Here is a 23,757-nt window from a genome sequence, read left to right as displayed (position 1 = left end):
ATCGCCAGCTATTACTTTAATGCAGCAGATATTGAAAATGACTTTTATAATGACATTAGCATGTTAAAGCCTATTTTAACCACTTGCCCTCCAGAGGATTTACCCCCCTTCCTGATCAGGCCATTTTTTGCAATACGGTGTTGCGTTACTTTAACTGACAATTGCACGGTCATGCAACGCTGCACCCAAATGAAATTTGTCATTTTTTCCACAAATAGAGTTTTCTTCGGTGGTATTTTGATTGCCTGTGTGGTTTTTATTTCTTGCTCTATAAACAAAGACTGACCATTTTGAAAAAAAAAACTATTTTTTACTTTTTCTTGAAAACATATTAACAAATTTAGGCCAAAATGTATTCTATGTTTTTGCTAAAAAAAAAAAAAAAAAATCCCAATATGTGTAAATTTGGTTAAGTTATAGCATCTGCAAATGGAGGTGTATATATACTGGAATTTTTTTTTATTTTTTATACTAGTAATGGTGATCAGCGACTTATAGCGGGACTGCGGCAGGCATTCTGCCACTGGGGGGAACTGACTGTCACTGACATCCCAATGACACTAATACAGTGGTCAGTGCTAATAAAAAACACTGAAACTGAATTAATGACACTGGGCAGGAAGGGGCTAACATCTGGGGTGATCAAAGGGTTAACTGTGTGCTGTGTGTGTTTTATAACAGAGACATGCTGCTGTGTATTTCTCTGCTCTGCACAGAAATACACAGCAACATGTTATTGCTGGCAGGAGAGAGACCTGCGTTGTTTACACACAGGTCTCTCTGTCACTGTTTCACAGTGATCGCCGGGTGCCGGCGGTGAATCTCTGGCTGGGACCCAGTGATCGACATCTATAGCCGCCAATGGCAGCACGCGTATGCGCCCCTACTCAGCAATGCAAAGTGTGTGTGGTTTTGTGCAGCCCTGTAGCAATAGTTCTTCTAAAAAGGTGGCAGGGAAGCGGTTAAAGGATAAGTTCACCTTTTGAACAAAAATAATAAATGCACATTTTTTTGCAGGTAAAAAAATGTGCATTTATTATTTTTGTCCAAAGGAACGTGTAAAGCATTGCACCAGTGATCAGTAGATTGCTGATGCCATGCAGGTCTCTTGCCGACTAGTCAGAATATCAAGCAGATGTACTGATGGGAAGCCTCAATAAACTACCATGGAGCTCCACAGTGCCTTGGTAGTTAATTGAAAACTACAAGCTGACAACTGCTAAGGCTGCTGGGACATGTAGGCACTCATTCACTGAACTCTGTGAATGAGTGATGTGGCTGTGCAGACGAAGCTCTGCAAGGCTGTGCCGTTTTCAAATATGACAGTACGGCAGAACTTTTTCCCGTACTGTCTGACAGAGGGAGAGGGGCAGCGGGCGCGGTTGTGGCTATGGGGACATGTTACATGTTGCACCCTAAAAACGGGTGGAACATATTCCAAAGGTGAACTTATTCTTTAACCACTTCAAGTCCGAACACTTTCACCCCCTTCCTGTCCAGGCCAACTTTCAGCTTTCAGCGCTATCACACTTTGCATGACAATTGCGCGGTCATACAACACTGTACCCATATGAATTTTTTAGCATTTTTTTGAGACAGATAAAACTTTATTTTGGTGGTATTTATTAACCACTGGGATTTTTAATTTTTTTTGCTATATAAATGAAAATGTCCGAAAATTTTGAAAGTGTTTTTCTTAGATTATTTATTTGCAAAATTTTATATCTTCATAAATCTTGGCCAAAATTTATTCAGTTATCTTTTTAGTAAAAAAAAATAAAATAACCCAAATTAGTTTATAACCAAAAATTTATAATTTTTCTAATTTTTTTTTTTTCATATTTGTTTTTTTTTCTTAATACTGTCACCCTAGCAGTACAGTGTCAACATAGTTACACTGTACTACTTGTAGGGGTGTGGGATTTTTTTTTTTTTTTTTACACTGATTGCTTTTATACCCATAAATGCTGTAAAAGCAATAATTTCTCCTCTTTGGCTGCATTCTTTCAGCCATTGAGAAATACTGTGTGAGCTGTGATTGTGATCATTCACAGATTTAACACGTAGTAAGCAATGATGTCAGAAGTGACATCTTGCTTACTACTCTTCCATGTGATCACTGATTGGCCAATCAAAGTGAATAAACTTGGGTATAAGCTTAGTGTCAGCAGCTTATGGTTATAGGGTAGGAGTCCTTGTGAGCGCAGGAGGTTTTTTGTAATTATGATTGGCCAATCAGTGATCACATGATCGGGACCACACACAGAGGTCCCGCACAACGATCGGTGTTCAGAGGACACAGTGGGCAGCGGATCGTGGTGCTGCGAGCTCCCAGAGAGCGTGCACCAACAGGGAGCGGGGAGGACGTTTATAAACGGACACCCACCCCTGCACTGCTCCCGTCTGGCCGTTTATATAGATAGGCCGGACAAGAAGTGGTTAATCCTTAGTGATTTGGGTTTAAATCTACTCATCTGCTCAAGGCCTCATGCCCACTGGGCCTAGAAAATGCTGCTTTTACAGACATTTGGTGTTTTGTTTTTTTTACTGCCTGTAAACACATCTGTTATCCTAGGTGGCCATGCACACATGGGCGTTTACAGACAAAAAAAAAAAGTCACCAGCGTGTTGAGGAGAGCAGCTTTTAGGCAGGAAATATACGCAGAACACATAAACGCTGGATATCTCTAGGTGTATTAATGCCTCCTAGTGAACAGTATAGATGAACATTCTGACCAATAGAATGCATTAATGTGCGAACGCTCGTACATGTGGTCGCGTGCAATACGCAGATTTTACTGCAAGCAGCTTTTCTCCTGCCGGGATCAGAGGCATTGAGGAGTTCAGTGTGCATGAGGCCTAAAGGCCTAGCTAACGTCATCTGTATTTTTTGTTTATGTCGTTCATAAATCTCCTTATCTTCTGTTTAGATTTCCTCCCCTTTAAGAAAGTAATGGTTGCAAAATCTCTCGGGTGGGTTGAAGATCATCTTATTGACTACCTGTCATATATCTAATTTTTTTTTCCATCTGGCGATCTTGCCCAACTCTCTGTACAAGCTCCACTGATTTATGAGCCAGCCTCAGATGCTGGAGGTATTCAATAATAAAAAGAAAATGGATCGGTGTTGGTGCGGTGCGCACGTGGGATGGGCACTCCCAGGAAAATTATTTATACACAGTTTTTTGTTCAGAATGTTTCCAGAGGAAAAACAACCCCGCGACCTGCTGTTTTTGTTCTTTTTCATCTGTGGCGCCTGCACTGCAGGTGGGTGTAGTGACTTGTACACAGTGCAGCTGAAACATTCCCTTGGCTTGCCGTTCATTGGCAGAATGAGCTTTTTTCTTTCTTTTTTTTTGTTTTATTTTTAAACACTAAGCTTTTGTTGGCAAACATGACTGTCATTAATGTAAGGAATATTGATGAGGTTCAAAATTGGCAATACCAGTGCCAAGTATGCTATAAAAGGGACACACCCCAAACAATTAAAATGATAGTTGCTTTTCATGTGCACGTGGATTTTATAGAGACAAATACTTTATTTTTGTTTTATCCGATTTTGTTTATTTTACTTTTGTTATCGTCATCCTGTGTTTCATCTAATTCTTGTGTTTGGTGGGTGTGTCCACTTAGAGGATCAGGCCACCGTTTTAGACCTTGTTTCATGTTATATCTGTTGTATGTTCAGGGTAAGAAACGGTCGCATTCCCAAACACCCCATCCTCAAACCACAGCCCTACTTACCTGAATAATGGGGTGCTCCTCCAATGTGTTGAAGTTTGAATTTAGTGGGCAGAGCCAAGCACAACCGCATCACGCTTTTTCATGTGCACGTGGATTTTATAGAGACAAATATTTTTTGTTTTATCTGATTTTGTTTATCTGATTTTGTTATCGTCATCCTGTGTTTCATCTAATCCTTGTGTTTGGTGGGTGTGTCCACTTAGAGGATCAGTCCACCTTGTTTCATGTTATATCTGTTGTATATTCAGGGTAAGAAACTTGGTCGCATTCCCAAACACCCCACCCTCAAACCACCGCTGTGCTTACCTGAATAATGGGGTGCTCCTCCAATGCGTTGAAGTTTGAATTTAGTGGGCAGAGCCAAGCACAACCACATCACGCAACGCTTATGAACTTTACTACAAGCCCCACCTGCCACCGATGGGATCGCTCACCACTCTAGTTTAGTGGAACATATCCTAGCCAGGTCCTTCCCTCAGTACAAATGTTTTCAGGATCCTGAGCAGGGTGGATTTGATTTAAATCAAACTGATTTAAATCACTAGTCAGTAAGGCTTGATTTAAATCCTAGTTTTCTACATAAAGACTAATTCTTGCTGGTATAACTTTAATATGCAAGTAGATGAAGATTTTTAGAATAACAACTTTTCATATTAGTTTTTTTATCCCCAGTTTAATAGGTTAATCATTCATATCTGGACAACTTTTCTGTTGTACTTAGGAAGGAGAAAAAAAATCATTACCTTAATAATAACAATTTAAATCGATTTATTCAACTGAAACAATAACATTCCAGCATATGTTATTTGCTTAAACAAACATCCATGTTTGTTATCTAATTTGGCTAAACAAAATATATATATTTTAAGAAACTTAGACTGTCAGCCCCTTCCTCCTCACACTTAGTTTCACTTTCTTCTTGTGCAGATCTATTCCACTCCAAACAATCAGAAAAATATTGTTTCTATTCTATTCACTGAACTTCTTGGAACTTAGCACTGAAGGGGTTGATTCTGTATTCATAGGTTTGTAGAAGTTAGGATGAAGGTCTTTTTCTTAACTCTGTTCATGTTATAACATTTTTGCTGTGAAGAAGAGGCATGTGATCTCCGCTGAGTCAAATTCAGTTTTGAGAACTGCAAAAGTAAATCAAGCATCTGTGATAATATCTTGTAGGCAGAGAAACTGCCCAATAATCTTACAAAAACCTCTGGAAGAGCATGACATTGTGAATGTGTTCATGGAATTTATTTACCAAAAAAATTAAACATATACAGCCTTATTCTACATAATTAAAAAACTAATCTTTATTTCATGATGGAATAACATTTGGATGGTAAAATATTTTCCTCAAAAAGCATTTTTTTCAAAAAAATCCAATTTAAATAAAAAAAAATCCATTTTAAATAAAAAAAATCCGATTTAAATAAAAAAAATCCGATTTTTAAAACTTTTTTTTTTTAAAAAAATCATTGATTTTTATCCACCCTGATCCTGAGCATTGCAGCCATCTTGCACGGTTGCTATGCTCTGCAGGCCTAAATAGGAAAAATTAATACATTTAAATTTTTAATTTTTTTTAAGGGTGTGTCAACGCAAGTGCCATTACGGTAGCCGATGCGTTAACAATGGCAGCATAGAAACCACAATTACAAAAAACAAAGCCCCTTCCTTTGAGATTTTCTGAGATTTTACACGCAGGGTCCTCTTCCTGGGAAGCACTGGTCAGGTAGCCTTCCCAGGGGGCAGCTGTGAGACCAGGACTACATGACCAGTGTCTCAGAGATCAGGAAGTGGATTTTTAGTAAATATTTTGCCTTTAAAATCTGTACTTTTTTTTTTTTTTGGTTTTATTTTTTGTTTTTTTAAATGCTGCAAGTACAGAAAAAAAACCTGTTGACCTTCCAGAAATCCAGTGAGCTTCTACATTTCTGTTTCAGTTGAAAATGCTGCTTTTTCTGCACTGAAATCCTAAGCCATAGTTGTCATCCCTCAGCCGTTGACTACAGAACACCTCCCCCTTTTTCCTGTTTTGTCATTCAGCAGGGGGGAATGGATATGTTTCCAGATTTGGGGTTTGATTGGCTGTTATTTTGGTTCTTGAGTTTTTCTTTGTATTTACTGAAGTGCCATAAAAAAACAAAGAAGAAAGAAAACCCCGTTTATTGCCCGCTTAGTGGTTAACACTTCTTTGCAAAACTGAGGTCCTCAGTTTGAATCCCCTCCAGGACCCTATGTGCATGGGGTTTGCATGTTCTCCTTTTGGTTGCATGGGTTTCCTCCAGGTAGTCCAGTTTCCTCCCACACTGGTAGGGTTATTGGCTCCTGTCTTAATTTGGCCTAGAATGTGTATGTATGAATGTGAGTTAAATTCTAAGCTCCTTGGGATCAGGGACTGATGTGAATATACAGTATGTAAATTATCAGCACAATATAAATACCTGTATTGTATACATTGATCATCCAGACATATTTTTTTTTCTGTGCAATTTTAAGGCGATCCATTTGAGGCAAAAGACCGGATTTGTGATTCCTTCTTTATATATCAAACTATCTTTTTCTTAAATATGTTCAGAAATCTAAATATTTCTTGGGCTCCATCATTTCATTTGGTAGTTTGTGCGGTCGCTGTCAGGCAGGCGTCACCAGACGGTTGCCAGAGGCGACGCAGAGTTTATTTTGAGTGCTGGTGAATTGTGCTGCCTCTCTGTCTTACATAACTGTCTGGATTGGCACCTCTCCAAAGGATGTTTTGCTACTTTTCAATGGGCGATTTTAATGGAAGGAGCCCCAATTTCTTGCTCTGTAATATCCTCAGAAGAGGAGAAAAGAGAAGAAATGACGTTCAGTTCCCATAGCAACCGGATGAAAACTGAAAAGCTGGGGGGAAAAAAAGAACGGGGGTTGTATGAGTCAGGAAATATTCAGGCTATCATGAACTTGTCATTGAAGAAGAAACTGTAGACCATGACATCACCGATTTGTACCATTTCCAGTGGCCTAGTGCATTTTTGGAGCCCCCAAATGTCTAAGTTGAGAAAAACAAAACTAATGTAGTCACCACATCTAAGGACTGACAGCAAAGTGGCTAAATGGTTAGCACTTCCGCCTGGCAGTACTAGGGTTTGAATCCCAGCTACGGCGCCACCTGCCTGAAGTTTGCATGTTCACCCTGTACCTGTGTGGGTTTCCTCTGGGTGCTCCTCCGGTTTCCTCCCACACTCCAAAAGACATGCAGGTAGGTTAATTGGCACCTGTCTAAATTGGCCCTAGTATGTGTATGTATGAATGTGAGTTAGGGACCTTAGATTGTACACCCCTTGAGGGTTAGGGACTGATGTGAATGTACAATATATATGTAAAGCGCTGTGTAAATTGATGGCCCTATATAAGTACCTGAAATAAATAATAAAAATATTTTACAATTTTGTTTATTGGATTTAGACACCCCTTAGTTTACAATAATGAAATGCCCCTTCCTTTCCTGATTTGGGCTATTGCAAACTCCTTCACGTTTTCTATGATCTACTGACTTTTGTTTTGTTTTTTTGGTGTATTTTTTTGTTTTTGCCTGAAGCTTATCTTTCGTACTTGCGACTGGAGAAAGTTCATCCACTTCTCAAAACCTGGGAAATGTGAAAAACATCATGCACAAGGAGCTTATGAGACCATAAAACCACGCACGTCCATCCGCCCGCGGGCCTCAGGCTATGTTAGTATAATTATGCCGACAGTAGATGAATATTTAACAAGCGCCCTTTTGTGTTGCAGAGATTCTCTGAAGGCATAAACACACTTTAGAAATAAGTTGCTGTCACATGTCCAACCCCCCCCCCCCATGCTCTGTACCCCCTGCGTCTCCCTGGAACGCTCAGCGTACACTCTGGCCCGGAATCCTTATTGTGGCGCTGATTGCAGGACTGTTTGTTTAGGATGGTGGAGCTCCGGATTGAATTGCAGGATGTCAGCAAAGAAACTGGGGACGTGGGGGGCGGGTGGCTCATGGAAACAGTCTCTTGGCAGGTACAGCGCACATTAATAGCGCACAGATGGTTCCAATTCACGTTGGACTTGTTAATTTTGCTCAGGACTTTAAAAATATTACTTTCAGTCCAGGCCGAGGAAAAAAAAAAGGCTCTGTTCTCCATTGTCTCATGATTTAACTATGCTCGGAGACGTTTGAAGCTTTTTAGGAGGGTAGGTGGGAGGGGATCGACTGTAGCGGCTGATGACGTGACGGTGAGTGGGGAACTCTCGATGACCCCGGTAAATGCAAGTTTGCAAAAGCTCGCTATGGAAAATCAAACCCAAAACAGCAGGTTGACACTATTCAAATTCAATGCTGGGACTTGTAGTCCTGCAACAGTGAATAATTCTTACTCTGAAGACAAAAGAAAGGTGCTTGTCTGCACAGTTAGTATTTATAGATTTCTCTGATATGCAGACTCTTTTATTAAAGTAAACTAAACCCAAGAAAGAAAATTGAAAGTTGTACCTATTTATCTGCTGTCTTCCGTTCTCTACATCTGTTCAAAGTGCTGAATTTTAACACTTGTCTGAGAGTTCAGAAAAAAGGGGTGGAGAGTTGAAGTTACACTCTGCAGAGCTCCGTGAGCAGAGCTCTGAGAGCTGATTGGAGGGAAGAGACACACCTCCTCCACACAGCTCTCAGGAACAGAGCCAGGGCTGTGAATCTGCTGGAGCTCCCTTCGCTGTCACCATTTTTCTCTTGGTGTCAGGAAAACTTGCCAGAAGACTTGTACAGATGGCAGAAGGACAAAGCAGCAGACAGAAATGACAGACGGTGCTCTTACCTGAGACAAGTACACACATAGAGGGATATGTTCATATTTTGTGTCTGAGGTTTACAACCACTTTAAAACAGGAACTGTTTTTGGTAGGATTATGAGTGGAAAATAAAGAATAAAAAACTTCAATTATTGTGCCCACTGTGTTACACTTACATTTTACTTGTTGACCTGGGGGCATAGTAGACACCGCAATGGTGTGGACGGTCTGGGATCCTTGGTCAACAAGCAAGATTTGGGTTTAGCTGACTGAATGCCATGATACTACAGACCCCTGCACAAACAAAAAGGAAGAAAACTGATTTTGAAATACTGTTTATTATTCATCAGGAGGCATGTGCTTCCTGATGAATAGTACTGCTGTTTTTAATTTTTTGGTCATAAAGAATCTAGGGCAAGGTTTCTGAACAAGAGTTTCATGGAACCCTAGGGTTCCTCCAGAGGTTGCTAGAGGTTCCTTGAGCAATTGCTACACGCTTTAACATATGCTCTTCTGGACACTGATAGAAGTTATCCATTTGCAGATATACTATCTCTTCTGAAGACACTGGCAATTGCAGCCCTTCGAACCCTTCTCAGACCTGTACACTCTCCAGCTTAATTTTCCTCTTTCATCTATCAGGTGGTCGTTTCAGGGAATTTAATTTCTTGCTCAGTCATCCGCAGAATGTTCCCCTGATCAACTGTACGCACGCAAGTTGCTAGGTGGGGATGAATGGCCAGAGGGGTCAAGAGTAGTTGAGGAAAGTAGAAAGATGGCGTTGGATCTGAAGGGACATCCTGCTGGTATTGTTACCTTAGTAAAGTATTGATGTTGATGTAAATGATTTGGTTCCCTGGAACTTCTACACCCTAGACGACTTTTACCTGAATAAAGTTATAGCCCTGATTATTTTTTTTTTTATTGTCCCCCTGGCCTTTATCAGAATAAAGTTGTATCCGAACCTCTTGGCAATGATGTGGGGCTTCAATTTCAATGTTTGCTAAAAAGACACTAGCGTTGTGTGCAGGCGGCAGAGAGGTGTTTGGGAAGCGTTTTTACTGCTTCCCAAACGCCCTGGACAATTCTGCACATTGCAGCACATGGTGCTGTTCTAACGAGAGAGTTAGCGTCGCGGCAAAACGGACGCCTCTGGTCGAGTCAGGAGGCGTTGAAGCCTCCTATTCTAGTCTATGTTTCTGCTGCGCAAATGCCCTGTTGCCACGCGGTTGCGGGGCGTTTGCTGAGTGGTAAAACCATTCAAACTTCACTATAGGCATTTGTGGGGCATTTTTAAGGTTCGGCAAACGCCTAGCAACCGCCACTAAACCGCGCATGCGGCATTTGCGGAGCGTTAAAAAACGCTCCGCAAACGCCGGACCAACGCTTGCCAAACGCTATAGGGGCGTTTGCAAGTGTTGGTAAAACAATCAAGTGTGAACGAGCCCTTAAGGAATTGCTTCTTCATTTCACCTCGCTTTTTAAAAAAAATCTTCTGCTTTGATAAATTTGACATTAAAGTCTCTAAACACAAGAATACAATTTACAGCCCAACCAAACTTTTGCTTTAAATTACCTAAATGACTTCCAGGTGTATTAAGGAAGTGTGCAAAGTCTTACCATTTTTGTTTTAGAAAGTAGCCACATTCCAAGTAGAAAAGCCTGACCTCTGCCTGCATGCTGTAATAAAAAAAAAAAATAGTACTTTGTGTGGTATCAGTGGGAGGAATGGTGCCCCGTCATTGGTATCAGTGGGAGGAATGGTGCCCCGTCATTGGCATCAGTGGGAGGAATGGTGCCCCGTCATTGGCATCAGTGGGAGGAATGGTGCCCCGTCATTGGCATCAGTGGGAGGAATGGTGCCCCGTCATTGGCATCAGTGGGAGGAATGGTTCCCCGTCATTGGTATCAGTGGGAGGAATGGTGCCCCGTCATTGGCATCAGTGGGAGGAATGGTGCCCCGTCATTGGCATCAGTGGGAGGAATGGTGCCCCGTCATTGGCATCAGTGGGAGGAATGGTGCCCCGTCATTGGCATCAGTGGGAGGAATGGTGCCCCGTCATTGGCATCAGTGGGAGGAATGGTGCCCCGTCATTGGCATCAGTGGGAGGAATGGTGCCCCGTCATTGGCATCAGTGGGAGGAATGGTGCCCCGTCATTGGCATCAGTGGGAGGAATGGTGCCCCGTCATTGGCATCAGTGGGAGGAATGGTGCCCCGTCATTGGCATCAGTGGGAGGAATGGTGCCCCGTCATTGGCATCAGTGGGAGGAATGGTGCCCCGTCATTGGCATCAGTGGGAGGAATGGTGCCCCGTCATTGGCATCAGTGGGAGGAATGGTGCCCCGTTATTGGCATCAGTGGGAGGAATGGTGCCCCGTCATTGGCATCAGTGGGAGGAATGGTGCCCCGTCATTGGCTTCAGTGGGAGGAATGGTGCCCCGTCATTGGTATCAGTGGAAGGAATGGTGCCCCGTTATTGGCATCAGTGGAAGGAATGGTGCCCCGTCATTGGCATCAGTGGGAGGAATGGTGCCCCGTCATTGGCATCAGTGGGAGGAATGGTGCCCCGTCATTGGCATCAGTGGGAGGAATGGTGCCCCGTCATTGGCATCAGTGGGAGGAATGGTGCCCCGTCATTGGCATCAGTGGGAGGAATGGTGCCCCGTCATTGGCATCAGTGGGAGGAATAGTGCCCCGTCATTTGTATCAGTGGGAGAAAGGGTGCCCCGTCATTGGTGTCAGTAGGAGGAATGGTGCGCCATTCTTAGTGTCAGTGGGAGCAATGGTGCCCCATCATTGGTGTCAGTGGGAGGAATGGTGCCCCTTCATTCGTGCCAGTGGGAGGAATGGTGCCCCTTCATTCGTGCCAGTGGGAGGAATGGTGCCCCTTCATTCGTGCCAGTGGGAGGAATGGTGTCCCATTCTTGGTGCCAGTGGGAGGAATGGTGCCCCATTCTTGGTGCCAGTGGGAGGAATGGTGCCCCATTCTTGGTGCCAGTGGGAGGAATGGTGCCCCATTCTTGGTGCCAGTGGGAGGAATGGTGCCCCATTCTTGGTGCCAGTGGGAGGAATGGTGCCCCATTCTTGGTGCCAGTGGGAGGAATGGTGCCCCATCATTTGTGTCAGTGGGAGGAATCGTGCCCTGTTCTTGGTGTCAGTGAGATGAATATTGCCACAAGAGCTGGATAAAGACAAGAAAGGGCCACAGTTTTGGAGGCCACTGATCAATAGGGATCATTTTAATGGAAGATTGGTCGCTGATGAAGATATATGAACATATTAAAGCTTATTTGAAAATTTTTGGGTAGATTTAGATGCAAGTCTAAATTTCCCTTTCCTTTGAAGCCCGATCTGCGATCGGATTGCATTTCAGAGGCTGACAGGTTGTGAAGAAGCGACGCAACAACTCCTCACCACCTGTATTTAATCCCATTTGTGCCAATGAATGCACAGCAACTGTGTGCATTGCACATGGCTGCGGGGCAATTGTGTTGCTTCTCTATTTGGTTGAATGTCCATCGTTCGCTGGGTGCAGATGGCTGCATGTAAACTTTGCTGTGAGTGCAAAGCATTGTGACTGTGGCATGTAAACATCCCCATCCGCTGCCAATTGCAGCCTAAGGACGGGGGGGTGTATGGTTGGCGAGTGGCAAAAACGCAGCTCAGCCGCACATTTTTGCAGCTCACCCACCTCCAACCGCCTTGGTGATAGTGTTTGGATCTACTTTAATCTTCATCATTACTGACGTTTTTCCTCTTCTGATTCCTGCTGTGTTGGGTTTACCTCTAGTAATTATTCTCCCATCAGAATTGCATCTAGCGTGCAGAAAAAGGCTTCACGTCCTTGGCCCCGCGGCTGTTTAAGAAATCCCAAAGACTACAGGGTGACTCTTGAATGGAGCTGCCATAGATGGACAGGCTGCCGTGTTGGCTGATAAGGATTGTGTACTCCGGAGTGTATTGAGGAATATAGGCTCTCTGATCACGTAGTGATTCCACCACCTTGAAATGAAAAATAATGGCTGTCAGCCTACAGCGTCACTTGTCATACACAAACCACCAGCTTCCCTCCCTTTTTATTCTGACCTGCTTTTTAGTGTATTTGGTGGGGGGGGGAGTAAATTGTGTAAAGGTTACCTGAAAGTCATTTTTGTTTTCAATGAGTTGTATTCAGGTTTTTTTGCCCTGAGTTGTTTACGTCACATATCATATCTAAATCGCAGACCATTAAAGTGTATGGAGAACCTAACATTATTAGATAGTAAAAGGAAGAGTAAAACTCCCATCAGTTTGTTTTTTGCAGTCTGTGTCCAGGTTGGGGAGAAATCCCTTCCTGTCCTAAAGGAACTGAAATCCAATAAATGAAAGGAGCAGGTCGGGGACAGTCTGGCTGGGGAGGAAAGTGCTACATTTATTTATTTATTTCAGATACTTATATAGTGCCGTCAATTTACACAGCGCTTTACATATATATTGTACATTCATATCAGTCCCTAACCCTCAAGGGGTGTACAATCTAAGGTCCCTAACTCACATTCATACATACACATATTAGGGTCATTTTAGACAGGATCCAATTAACCTACCAGCATGTCTTTGGAGAGTGGCAGGAAACCGGAGTACCCAGAGGAAACCCACGCAGGCACAGGGAGAACATGCAAACTCCAGGCAGGTGGTGCCATGGTTGGGATTTGAACCAGCGACCCGAGTACTGCCAGGCAGAAATGCTAACCACTTAGCCACTGTGCTGCCCAGATGATACTAGATGTCTTCCAGGCAGGAAATGAGGCTCTATGGCTTGCTGCAGCTTCTAATGCACAGTTCAAGAAGCTCACAGTATGCAGTGGAATCAGAATAAACAATTTCAGTACAAGAGGAGTCTATAAATTCTGTATAATAATAATTTATTCTTGTACAGTTGTATATAGTGCCAACAGTTTGCTCAGCGCTTTATAATATAATGGGAGACAATACAGTTCAATACAAGAGGGATAGGAGGGCCCTGCTGCTTGGAGCTTACAATCTAAGAGGGAGGGATGGAGTTCAGGTTTATTGAATTCAGAGCTACCTATACAAATAAAGGCTACAAATAGGTTGTGTATTTTTTGTTTTTTGTTTTTTTTACACATTCAAATTTACACCAAGTATTCAATTCCCTGCATAATTAGAGTTCCGATTGGTTCTCATTGATGCAGACAGAGAAGGTCAGGGGTCATGAAGCCTCATAGGACAATCAGAGGAGAATGAAAACTCCTCCTACAAGATTAACCACTGCTCAGTGGGACACTGATAGAAGTCACAAGACTGCTATATACTGCTGATGAGAAAAGGTATATAGCAGTTTATATTTACTAAAACAATTGCATTTCCATGTTCTGTGTACTGTGGGAGACCAGATATAGTGAATGCAGGGTCCTGATAGAGATATATAGATAGAGAGATATATCTATATAGATATATCTAGATATATATCTAGATATATATATAATTTTGCAGTTCCAGGTAGGGGGAGCACATGCGCCCTACCTGCACCACCATTCACGGCCTTGGCTGTCAGTCACTGGGTCCCGGGTGGTGATTACTCACCTGCACCCGGTGATCGCCGAGTATCTCTGATAAACACAGATCTCTCACCTGTAAGCTCCTGCACACTGCTTTGTATGGCTCTGCAAAGCCGAGCCATGCAAAGCAGTGTGCTTAGTGGAAAGCACGCACACAGTTAACCCTTTGATCGCCTCACATGTTAACCCCTGCCTTCCCGGTGCCATTAGAACAGTGTCAGTGCTTTTTATAGGCCCTGATCACTGTATTTGTGCCACTGGGGATGTCAGTGACACCAAGTCAGTTCCTACCCAGTGTCAGAATGCCTGCTGCAGTCCCACTATAAGTTGCAGATCACCACCATTACTAGTAAAAAAAAAAAAAGTTTCCAGTATCTATACCGCCATTTGTAAACGCTATAACTTTCACGTAAACCAATTTAATTTACACATTTTGGGATTTTTTTTTTTTTTTTTTTTAGCAGAGACATGTAGCAGATTACATTTTGGCCTAAATTTATGACTAAGTTTGATTTTTAAAAGTTTTTTACTGGACATGTTTAATAGCAAAAAGTAAAAAAAAGTGTTTTTTTTTTCTCAAAATTGTCGGTCTTTTTTGTTTATAGTGCAAAAAATAAACGCACAGGCGATCAAATACCATGGAAAGAAAGCTCTATTTGTGGAGAAAGAAGGACATAAATTTAGGTGCAGCATTGCATGACCGCGCAATTGTCAAAGTAACGCAAAAAAATGGCCAGGTTAGGAAGGGGGGTAAATCCTCTGCAGGGCAAGTGGTTAAAAAAAAAAAACCGTGCTAGTAAACATAAATAGATAAATAAAAACCAAATACTTATAGTGAATTTTTCATCCGTGAATTTCATGGTAAATCATAGTGAATTTCATACAGTGAATAAAAATGGTTAAAATGTCCATATAAAGCCTGAATTCAAATGACTTCATTATGTATGCGATCTTTGTTTTTTGATATTATGGCCACTATTTGCGCACGGAATGCCATTCCCTTCACCCTTTAATGGTCTAGCCATTTTGGAGCATCCTTTTATGGCTGCTGGTCTGCTATGGTGAGATTGTGATTGCACATCTTCCAGCTGAGTGTTCTATGACCATTTAGAACTTTATGGTCTATCTGGTCTGGTAAGAGGCTTTGACATCTGTATGTAGGTGGTGGAGGTGGTGGAGATGAGGTGGTGGAGTTTTCTTTTCACATTGTGGTGTATTGTCAGCACCTAGATCACACTTGGTACTTTTAGGAGAAGAAGGTACTTTAGTTGTAATTTGAATTTGAGCTTTATATGGACATTTTAACTTTTTTTTATTCACTGTATGAATTTCACTATGATTCAACATGAAATTCACGGATGAAAAAATCACTGTCATAAGTTTTTTTTTGTTTTTATTCATTTAAATTTATTTACTAGCGCTGTTATTTTGTTTGTTTTTTCACCTGGTGTCACAGTGATTAACAGCTGCTTTGTCTTTTCATCTTGGCGCAGATATATTTTCTACTTAGTAACACTTAAAGTTGCAATAGATGGTGAACAGGGGTATTTACATGCCGCTACACTCCCGTGGCAAAATCTACCCAACATTTTGCGTCAGATTGAGAAAAAAAAAAGATATGTCACAAAGCACCCTGTAACCGCGTGCAATAACACACTGGCAGTGTGTTTGTCACCGTAAATGCAAGCAGTGAGGAGACGCCATATCACTTACTCACTGCTTGTCAATAGCCTCTGAAGTGTGATCCGAACACAGATCGTGCGTCAAAGGAAGATGCATGAGGAATATTTACAGGCAGAAAGAAAACTCCAAAGGTGCGTTCAGGAGATCAGCTAATGAGCAGGGGAAAAAACCAGCTAAACGCACATGTTTGTGTGTTAATGGCCGGAATGAATTGTGAATAAATGCACATAAACGCATGTGCAGTGTCCAGATATTGCTGCGTTTTTGTTTTTTTTTTTATGCCATATTTTCCTGCTAGGTGTTTAGAGGGGCTTTGCCAGATGTCCAGTGTGCATGAGACCTAAGCGGTTTTATCTTGCAAAGCATTTATACATTTGTGCATCCAGTCCTGAGATTTACATGGCAAAACCAGGTGGATGACTCTACTTTCCCTGTCCAGGATAAAGGCATACAGTGGTGTCCCTCATCCACTCCCAGTCTGCTGATTTGGACAGTGAGCACCTCCTCCTATTAGTATTTTCTTTGTCAGAATGTGTAGGATTCCTGATTCACTGATTCACTCCCAGTTCTGCACTCCCTCTCCCAGTCTGAACTCTCCTTTACATGAAATTTCAAGATACTGAAATCAAGTTAGAGCTAGTCCTTATAGTTACATTCATATCGGTGTCCTCTCCCAGGTCCCAGCCTGCTGATTGGACAGAGTAGCAGAAGACTGATGAGGGGATCTGTCTGCTCACTCTACTTTCTTCTCCTTATTATCTCCTGCTCCATGCACCCAATTGGCTCCCAGTCTGAGCTCTGCTGTACATGAGATTACAAAATGCTGAAATCAATACACTAGGTGCCTTAAACACATGTAATGATGTGTTAATGAATACAAAGCTGCTTTGGTGTGTGTGTCTTTGATCTCAGCCTGTAGTTTGGCTTTGAAATTCAAATCAATATTATAATGTTTCTTTTATTTTTTGTTGTTATTATTATTCAACAATGTCAATCCAAACCGCTATTTATACTAATATAAGGCAAATTGTTCCATTGTGTTCTATTGTTAGGATAATTTGGACTAAATGCATTCTAAGTAATGTGCCTTATTAGACTGTGGATGAACGGCCTTTTAAATTCTTTTATTTCCCAATAAAATAAATAGGTGACTCACAGCTGTCCTCTCCTCTCCCCCTCGGTGGCCTTTCTGCAACAAACACAGCAGGGGAGGGGCATGTCAGGCTCCATCACATGGGATCTTTCTGTCCTACCAATGATATTTTTTATTTTTACAAAGAAATGTTCTAAACAGTCTGACATCGCTGAAACTGATCTGTATTTATTTATCTTTGCAGAGTCGACTCCTCTTCCCATCTGTAGAGCACCGAACATGACGTGACAGTGGAAGGGAGTGACACCAGTGTGACCCCTCGGAGCCTCAGCATGGAGCTCAAAGTGTGGGTGGATGGGGTCCAGCGCATCGTGTGCGGGGTGACGGAGGCCACTACCTGCCAGGAAGTTGTCATTGCTCTGGCACAAGCCATCGGTGAGTCTGATGTGGTGTTTGAAAGCTTTGGGTGAAAACTGGGACAGAATATAGTAAAAGGATTTTTTATTTTTTTTGTAATGTGGATGGTACAAATGTGAAAGGTGTTGTAACCCATCACAATGTGATGGTCCACAAAGTCCCTAATGCAGAACAAGTCTACAGATCAGAAATTCTGTTGGGTTCTTTTTTAACTTTACCTATCTCCATACTTGTTCCAGGTCAGTGACTCAAGAATAAAACCAGAGGAACAGCCAGGAAAATGGCATTTTCAGAAGAGTCAATAATGGCATTCTTCTCTATCTCATGGCAGGTTTAATTTAAAGGATAAGCTCACCTTTGGAAACATGTTACATGTTCCACCCGTTTTTGGGCAGAACATGTAACATGTTCCCATAGCCACAGCCGCTGCCCCCCCTCCTCGTACTATCTGTCAAATCTGAAAACAACGCGGACCTGTGGGGCTCCACCCACACAGCTGCGTCACTCATTCACTGACTTCCGTGAATGAATGAACTGCAAGTCCTGACAGCCGCTAAGGCTGTCGGCTTGTAGTTTTCAATGAACTACCACTTCATTGAAGCTTTCTGTCAGTATATCTGCTTGATCGTACATCCCTTTGAAAAGCAGATATTCTGACAGGTCTGCAGGAGACCTGCATGGCATAATCGATCTACTGATCACTGATGCAATGCTTTCCAGGCCCCTGCAGACAAAGATAATCATCATTTTAGTCTAAAAGGTGAACGTATCCTTTAAAATGTAATTTCACTTTCCTTTTTTTTTTTTTTTTTTTTTTTTTTAGGAAACTGCTAAGGCACTAAATGTTTTAAACTTCACTCAGCAGCTATAAATCCTGTAGAGTCTGACTTTTAATAAAAGTATACTTACCTTTCCATGGGTTCCAGCGCTGTCCTCGCCCAGGGTAGCTTTTGGGTTCCTGGTGGCAGCATCCTAACTGGGGGCAGCCAGCTATTCTCCTTTTGGTTTCACAGCTGGCTGCCCCCTGTGCATGCACGAGCCACACTGCACTTTGTGAATGTTCCTGCAGTCTTCTGGGACCGGTGGCGTGTCCTAAAAGACTGTGGGGAGGGTGGGGGTAGGAGAACCTGTGATAATTAGGTACCCTTCCCCCCCCCCACCACAAATATGGCAGAGGAGGGGGGCAGGAGGACTTAAAGTGGAACTTCCCCCTTTTGGGTAGAGTTCTGCTTTAAATACACCATTTAAATGTGTTTTGTTACATGTGTTCGATAAATGTTGATCCTACCAGAAATCCAGTGAACTGATAGCTTCCAATGCTTTTTGCCTGTGAGCGAGAAGGGGATAGGGAGAAGAGGAGGCCATATGGAAATGTAGAGGGGTTGTAAAGAAAAGAGGATAATGATGATCAGGATATACTTAGTGTTTAACTCCTTTGTCCCCTTCTCCCCTTGGCTATTATTTTTCAGGGGTTTTTTTAACCAATAATATTTAAACTTTTTTTGTTTTCAGTATGTTTATTTTTTTCAGCATTGCAAAAAATGTGCAGAATTTGCATGCAATAGTGTTCGATCCAACTACAATCTAAATTCGATCTCTGCCACATCTCTGCATCCCCTTCTACCCCAGACAGCTAAGGGTTAATGTTCCAGCGCAGACCACTGCGATCATACTTAAACCCCTGGATTCAGAGCCCTACTAAGTGTGATTGTAATTCCGTATTTTGTCTGGTAAAATGTACTTGGAGGAGTGGGCCCAGTGGCAAGGAAACCAGATGGTGTGCACATTTCCAGCACGAAGCTTTGTAGTAGCAGATGTGAGCCGATTCCCTTGTGATCCTCTCCAAAGTCTGCAATAGCGGAGCGTTCAAGGTCCAATTAGCCTGAATGTGGTGTGTTTGGTGCAGGCAGAGCTCAAGCTGCTGAGAAACTGAAACTCCCAGATCGTCCTGCCACATAGTGGCTGTTGGGGATATGCTGGGAGTTGTAGTTCCTCAGTGATTATGCTTTGCCAGTGTTGATCTAACTGCCTTCCTGTACTGAGTCCCATACAAGTACTGCAGTAGTATTGTACACTTTTCACAGAACAGTAGAAGTTTGTATTTTAGGTCCCCTGCACTTGGGGCCGTCTAGCTGCTGTGCACCTCTCCCTGCATTTTAAAGGGGGGGAGGGGGGAAGCAGGTACGGTATCCAGCCTTGTTGCCTGCAGCCTGTCAAAGTCTGGGGCTGAATGCTGTACTCCATATTTTTTTTTTTTTTTTTTTTTATGTTGGCTACATTCAGGCTAAATATTATGTCAGTGTAATACACCAAAGTATTTATTACCAATCAGTGCTCCACCTGACAATGCCTTCATCTGCTTTTTTTTTCTCCCAGAAAAACAGTACCATCTTTGTTCAGGCATCACCTGATGCCTGCCAAGTTCTTGTTCACAAATGTCTGACACAGATCAGACCCTACTGCACCCCCTCACCTTTTGCTACAACAATACAATGTTACAGTCTGATCACTGGAAGAGGGAACACTGAGGAAATCCTTTCTCCTGCCTGCAGCAGACTGATGAGGTCATCTCGGCCTAGGCACAGTCCCTGGGCTGGATCTCAAGAATGCCTTGAGTCCTAAGAGGTAGTTTTCCTAAAGCAGAACTTTTGAGTAACATTTTTTTTGGTTAACTGCTCGTTTTGTCCAGGGGGCCCTGAAAGGCGATACTTACCCAATCCTTCACACCTCCCAAAAACAGCGCTACCCCACATCTAGTGGTGGACTGTTCCTGTGGTCCTCATGTCCAGAGCCAGTCCATGGGCATGATGACGTAAGGATCAGTTCACTCACAGGACCACTAGTGTGCAGGGGGGCCGTAGTAGCAGGGACCAGTCTTGCGCTCGGAGGATCAGCGGATTAGGTGAGTATATCTCCGGTGTTATCAGCCCTAGACAAAAAGAGCAGTTAACCCATGCAGCGCGGTCACAGCACCACTGTATGGTACAAAAAAGTTTTGCCTGGAATTCTGCTTTAAAACATTTATACATATTCATGTCAGGAACTGATTTTTGCAGACTTTTAAATTTAGTGAATGGTTCACTTTAAGGTTTACTTTTTGGTCACTTTGCCTAAGGAAGGAACCTTGCGTGCTTCTGAGACGTTGCTTTTATTTATGACTTGCTGAGTATGCAGGAATAAAGGATCTGATTTCATGAAGAATAAGGTGGACTGACGACGCTTCTTATACCTTTTTGGTGAAGTGGCATTTGCAATTTTTTTGCATAATAAAATTTGCCGATGTTTTGGAAAGTTTTCCAAATTAAGAAGATGAAAAAGTCACCAAGCACAGTTCGGTGATGTCAGACAGGGAGATGTGATGAGCGAGTGTTTTCTCCAGCAGTCTCTGTACTGCGTTAAGATGTTTTAATCTGAACCAATTCTCTGGGGGATCTTTGAAGCAAAAGAAGAGCCGTTGCTCGAGTTGTTTGCTTACATTAGATTTGGCAGTGATCCCTGATGCTTAGTTTCCTTCCCTTCTTAGGACACAAGACATGGTTTACCTGTAGTGTTCACGATGAGATCACCAGACCCGACTCGTCACGTGGCATTTTGTCATATTTGGGTGATCTGACAAGCATGGATCAACTACAGGATGCTGACCTGATGCCCTTCTCCTAGTAACAGCCTGATGACGTATTGACATTTTAATTGAAAGTTTAAACTTTTTTGGAAGATGTTTCTAGGGTCTGTTCAGTCCAGGAAACATCACAACTCTTACTGCGTTCAACGTTCAAACCAGTTCAAGTACCAGATGGGGGTTTTTTTGTGCATAATGTTCTCATTCAAAACCACAACACTCAAAACGACCAACTTTTTTTTTTTTTTTTGTGGCTTTAAATTCATGAGTCATGAATACATCACTTGTTGGGAACACTGGTGACAATAAACATACGATTTCCTCCCTTGTCTGCAAGCCAATTGACTCCAGTTTTTCTGAATATCTAGTATAGTATACTGTACATAGTGTGGATTTTGGTAGTATATATTGTAAGAGTTTTAGCAAAATGCTTTGCAAATGGCTCTTATTGTACCTAACGAGAGAGGCTGTTCCTGCAATTACCGGTATGTGCTTGAATCATATGATTGATCACAGTGTTGTAATAACAGGCACACTGCATCTGTTGAGACATTTTTAACTTTTGACCAGCAGCCACCAAAGATGAAAGGCTCATTAAGGTGCAGGGAATGGCTGCAATGTGACCTCAAGCTTTGTGCAGACTTTAAGGAATAGTAAGGAAGCACTAAAAGGCACAAGGAATGCGAATTTAGAGATTGGCTACAAATATGATATCGGGGTGGCTAAGTACTCTTGCCTTGTAGCAAAGGCACCTTGGGTTGAATCGTACGAAGAACTGTATCTGTGTGGAGTTTGTATGATCTTTCATATTTCTGTAGGTTTCCTCCCGCCTTCCAAAACAAATGGTAGCTAAAGTGTGTGTGTGCGTGTGTGTGTGTGCATGTGTACTGTATGTGTGGATGGATAGATAAGAGCCATGTATGTGTGTACATATAAATTTTCTTTGTGTGTGTATACAAGGTGGTATCAAAAGGTTTCAAGAGTAGTTCTGTAACAGTTCTTTGTTCTGACTTACTGTCCATGATGAAATAGCAGACGTGGTAACGCACGTGGTCAAGATAGCACCAGTTGCACTGCTCTCGATGTACACAGGGCAATGTCTTTTGGCACACTGACTTATGTAATTCGGTGCTCCCTGTGACTGTGCGTGCAGCCTTGTCTTGCCATCTGTTGGCGTGTTACAAAACTTTTTGATACCTCCTCAAATATATATATACACTGCTTAAAAATAAAAGGAACACTTTTTAATCAGAGTATAGCATCAAGTCAGTTAAACTCCTGGGATATTGATCTGATCAGTTAAGTAGCAGAGGGGGTTGTTAATCAGTTTCAGCTGCTTTGGTGTTAATTAAACCAGGGTGGATTTGATTTAAATCAAACTGATTTAAATCACGATTTAAATCACTAGTCAGTAAGGCTTGATTTAAATCATCGTTTTCTACATAGACTAATTCTTGCTGGTATAACTTTAATATGCAAGTAGATGAAGGTTTTTAGAATAACAACTTTTCATATTAGTTTTTTTATCCCCAGTTTAATAGGTTAATCATTCATATTTGGACAACTTTTCTGTTGTACTTAGGAAGGAGAAAAATAATCATTACCTTAATAATAACAATTTAAATAGATTTATTCAACTGAAACAATAACATTCCAGCATATGTTATTTGCTTAAACAAACATCCATGTTTAACTAATTTGGCTAAACAAAATATATATATTTTAAGAAACTTAGACTGTCAGCCCCTTCCTCCTCACACTTAGTTTCACTTTCTTCTTGTGCAAATCTATTCCACTCCAATCAGAAAAATATTGTTTCTATTCTATTCACTGAACTTCTTGAAACTTAGCACTGAAGGGGTTGATTCTGTATTCATAGGTTTGTAGAAGTTAGGATGAAGGTCTTTTTCTTAACTCTGTTCATGTTATAACATTTTTGCTGTGAAGAAGAGGCATGTGATCTCCGCTGAGTCAAATTCAGTTTTGAGAACTGCAAAAGTAAACCGAGCATCTGTGATAATATCTTGTAGGCAGAGAAACTGCCCAATAATCTTACAAAAACCTCTGGAAGAGCATGACATTGTGAATGGATTAATGGAATTTATTTACCCAAAAAAATTAAACATATACAGCCTTATTCTACATAATTAAAAAATAATCTTTATTTCACGATGGAATAACCTTTGGATGGTAATATATTTTCCGCAAAAAGCATTTTATTTAAAAAAAATCTGATTTAAATAAAAAAAATCTGATTTTTTTGATTTTTTTGATTTTTTTTAAAAAAAAATCATTGATTTTTATCCACCCTGAATTAAACTAACAACATGTGCACTAGAGGGGCAATAATGAGATGACCCCAAAAACAGGAATGGTTTTACAGGTGGAGGCCACTGATGTTTTTTTCCTACTCCTCTTTTCTGACTGTTTTTCACTAGTTTTGCATTTGGCTAGGGTCAGTGTCACTACTGGTAGCATGAGGCGATAGCTGGACCCTGCAGAGGTTGCACAGGCAGTCCAACTCCTCCAGGACGGCACATCGATACATACCATTGCCAGAAGGATTGCTGTGTCTCCCAGCAGAGTCTCAAGAGCATGGAGGAGATTCCAGGAGACAGGCAGTTACTCTAGGAGAGCTGGACAGGGTCGTAGAAGGTCCTTAACCCATCAGCAGGACCAGTATCTGCTCCTTTGTTCAAGAAGGAACAGGATGAGCACTGCCAGAGCCCTACAAATTGGCCTCCAGCAGGCCACTGGTATGAATGTCTCTGACCAAACAATCAGAGACAGACTTCATGAGGGTGGCCTGAGAGCCCAACAGCCTCTAGTGGGCCCTGTGCTCACTGCCCG

General features: G+C 42.0%; 1 protein-coding gene across 1 annotated transcript in view; it reads left to right on the top strand.

Annotated features, from left to right (window-relative positions):
• Window positions 1–23,757, top strand: part of LOC149449333 (ras association domain-containing protein 8-like) — a gene marked incomplete at its 3' end in the record, with an annotated part of 107,075 nt that overhangs the window by 61,633 nt on the left and 21,685 nt on the right. The window contains 1 exon segment of the mRNA XM_089693355.1: window positions 17,116–17,306. Within this exon segment, the coding sequence (XP_089549481.1) occupies window positions 17,204–17,306 (103 nt within the window).

This window comes from Staurois parvus, unplaced genomic scaffold (assembly GCF_062004578.1).
Source record: "Staurois parvus isolate SC_StPar_1 unplaced genomic scaffold, SC_StPar_1.0 ptg000629l, whole genome shotgun sequence".
Classification (NCBI taxonomy): Eukaryota; Metazoa; Chordata; class Amphibia; order Anura; family Ranidae; genus Staurois; species Staurois parvus.
The sequence above is the reverse complement of the archived record's forward strand: the minus strand, read 5'-3'. Positions and strand labels throughout refer to the sequence as shown.